The following is a 2,490-nucleotide window of genomic DNA, read 5'->3' on the forward strand; positions in this document are numbered from 1 at the left end:
AGGTGAGCTGGACAACCCCCCTCCTGAGCCACCTTCAAAGGGACGGTGGAGCAAAGCCTGAGGCCAGGACCACCAGCTGCTCTGGCTCCAGGAGCGCCCTGCAGCTCAAAGGCAAAGCAAAAGTCTCAAGGGAACAACTGACCAAAGGTTTATTTTGAAAAATTAGCTAGAAATAAAGTAGCAAATCTACAGAAAAGAGGCACTGGAGATTTAGCCCTTAAATCCTGCGATAATTCCAGGATTTCTGGGTCTGATTTTTCCCCCTCCCTTGCTTGCCCCAAACTGCCCACTCTTCGGAAAACCGAGGGACTACCACCCTGCAAGTCCTCGGGGAAAAGCCTGGCCGAGCAGCCCTCTCACTGCTGTCCTGAGCTGAGCCCAAGGGCTAGACAGGCTCTGACCCCTACCGCTGCTGGCCCTTAATGCCAGGCTTAACAAGGCTGCTGCAAGACTGAGCTTCCCTCTGCGCCACTCGCCGCACCTCCTTCATGTCATAGGCCCAGACTTGCTCTGGCCCCTGCCCAAGGGTGCTGGTGGGGGTCCAGGAGGAGAAGGGGAAGCGTCCAGCCACCACCCGGGCTTCGTCGGGGAGTTCTGCAAGGAGCTTGGTGGCTAGGGGAGGTTTCTGGGGAGAGAAAGAGAGACAGCCAAGGCCAGGCGGCCTTAGGACACAGTCACAGAGTGGCAGTGCCACCAGCTTCTCGGCACGGCCGTGGGTTCCAGGCAAGCAGCATCAACCAAAGACCCTTCCAAAACACAGGGCTGATACTAGCCCTGTATATGGTTGGGACTAGGACCGAGTAACAAGTGATACGTCGAAACAGCCTCAAGTTGCGCCAGGGTAGGTTTAGATTGGATATTGGGAAAAATTTCTTCACCGAAAGGGTTGTCAAGCACTGGAAGAGGCTGCCCAGGGAAGCAGTGGAGTCCCCATCCCTGGATGTATTTAAAAGACATGTAGATGTGGTGCTTTGGGATATGGTTTAGTGATGGCTTGGCAGTGCTAGGTTAATGGTTCGACTCGATGGTCCTAAGGGTCTTTTCCAACCTGAAAGATGCTACAATTCTATAAATTCAACGGTGGTGAGTACAAAACCACTCGCTCACACCAATGCCCACTTGGCTTTATTTTTTAAATAGCCTTTGCCACAGTCCCAGATTGTCTCTCTTTTCTAAGAAAACCTTCCTTTGACCTCACTCTGAACAAGTTGGGGTGCAAGGGACCAACTTACCACGCTGGGGGCCAGGAACACGATCACGTTGTAGCAATCTGAAAGATTCACCTTAAAAGAGAAGGAAAAGGGGAATAAAGCAACAGGCAGAGGGGGAACAGGGGGGAACCGTTTGAGTGGCCAAACACCTCACGGGCCATCTTCTGAACCCTGGAGGAAGCAAAGATGCCTCACAAAAGGTGCAGGATGGGGATGTGCTTGTGTGACCGCGCGCTGGGTGTAAAAGCAGCGCCTCTTGCAAAACCCTTGCCTCCAGCATGGTCCCAGAATCACATTCCCTGCTGGGTTTTCTCCAGTCAGGCTGCGGGTACCTGATGGCAGCTTTAGCAGCGTGTCTCTGAAGGCCACCATCTGTCAGCGGCACCCAAGACCTTTTCTCAAAGCTGCTCTAAGAAGGAGCGCTGCTGCCTGCAAAACCACCAGCCATCCATGGGCTGGCGTTCCCCTGGAAAGGAGGATATTTTTTCCTCCTCCTGGGAACAGCGTGGGTTGGGGAAGGAGCGAGCAACCATCAGCAATGCCTGACTGGAGATGCAAACCAAGCCCTGGCCCTGCTGTGCCTTGAGCACAGCCAGACCCTTGGGATGCTGTTACCTTCCACAGATCTTTCTTCAGGAAGGAAACCTTCCCGTGGTACCCAGCCTTCCAGGCCCAGTAGTTGGAGACACACAGCAGCCAGGGATTGAGCTCATAGCCAATGGTTGGTCTGAGGCCTTGCTTATAAGCCTCTACCACCTGGAGAGAGAGAGAGAGTTGCAACTAAAATGAATCTCGGTGTTGAGTTGGGGGGACAACTGGGAGGGCGGGGGCTGTTGCTCAGCTCCACTCCTTCCCTCCTGCCGGTTCACGGACAGGGTGACCTCGATCCTCAGCACCTTCCTTGTGCCAAGCCTCTTTCCTCCTAGAGCGGCCATTCCCACCCTGCTCCCTGCATGTGAAGTCTTCTATGGCTGTCTAGGACCACCTAGGATGGTCCAGGACCATCCCCTGATCCCAGGGGCATCATCCACTCCTGTGGGGTAACTGTGAACCCCAAGGGCATCATGCTGACTCTATGCAGCATCTCCAAACCCCAGGGGCCTCATCCTGACCTTATGGGGCATCCCTCAGTCCCAGGGGCATCATCCAGCCCTATGGGGCATCCTCAAACCCCAGGGGCCTCATCCTGACCCTACTGGGGACACCCTGGTCCCAGGAGCATCCTGATGCCAGCTCCTGGGCTCTAGGGTGCTGTGGGCCATCCAGGGCCACCTAGGAC

The 2,490-nt window shown here is 55.1% G+C and overlaps 1 protein-coding gene across 1 annotated transcript; it reads right to left on the reverse strand.

The window, feature by feature from the left end:
* Positions 1-403: 403 nt before the first annotated feature.
* LOC104163499 (protein FAM173A-like) lies at positions 404-1,967 on the reverse strand (the record flags this gene model as incomplete). Its single annotated transcript, XM_009702526.1, has 3 exons — positions 404-625; positions 1,233-1,283; positions 1,827-1,967. Coding segments are annotated over 3 exons (414 nt in total), but the record flags the coding sequence as incomplete, so codon positions are not given.
* Between the last annotated feature and the right edge of the window lie 523 nt (positions 1,968-2,490).

The sequence above is a fragment of the Cariama cristata genome, unplaced genomic scaffold, assembly GCF_000690535.1.
Source record: "Cariama cristata isolate BGI_N322 unplaced genomic scaffold, ASM69053v1 scaffold18506, whole genome shotgun sequence".
Classification (NCBI taxonomy): Eukaryota; Metazoa; Chordata; class Aves; order Cariamiformes; family Cariamidae; genus Cariama; species Cariama cristata.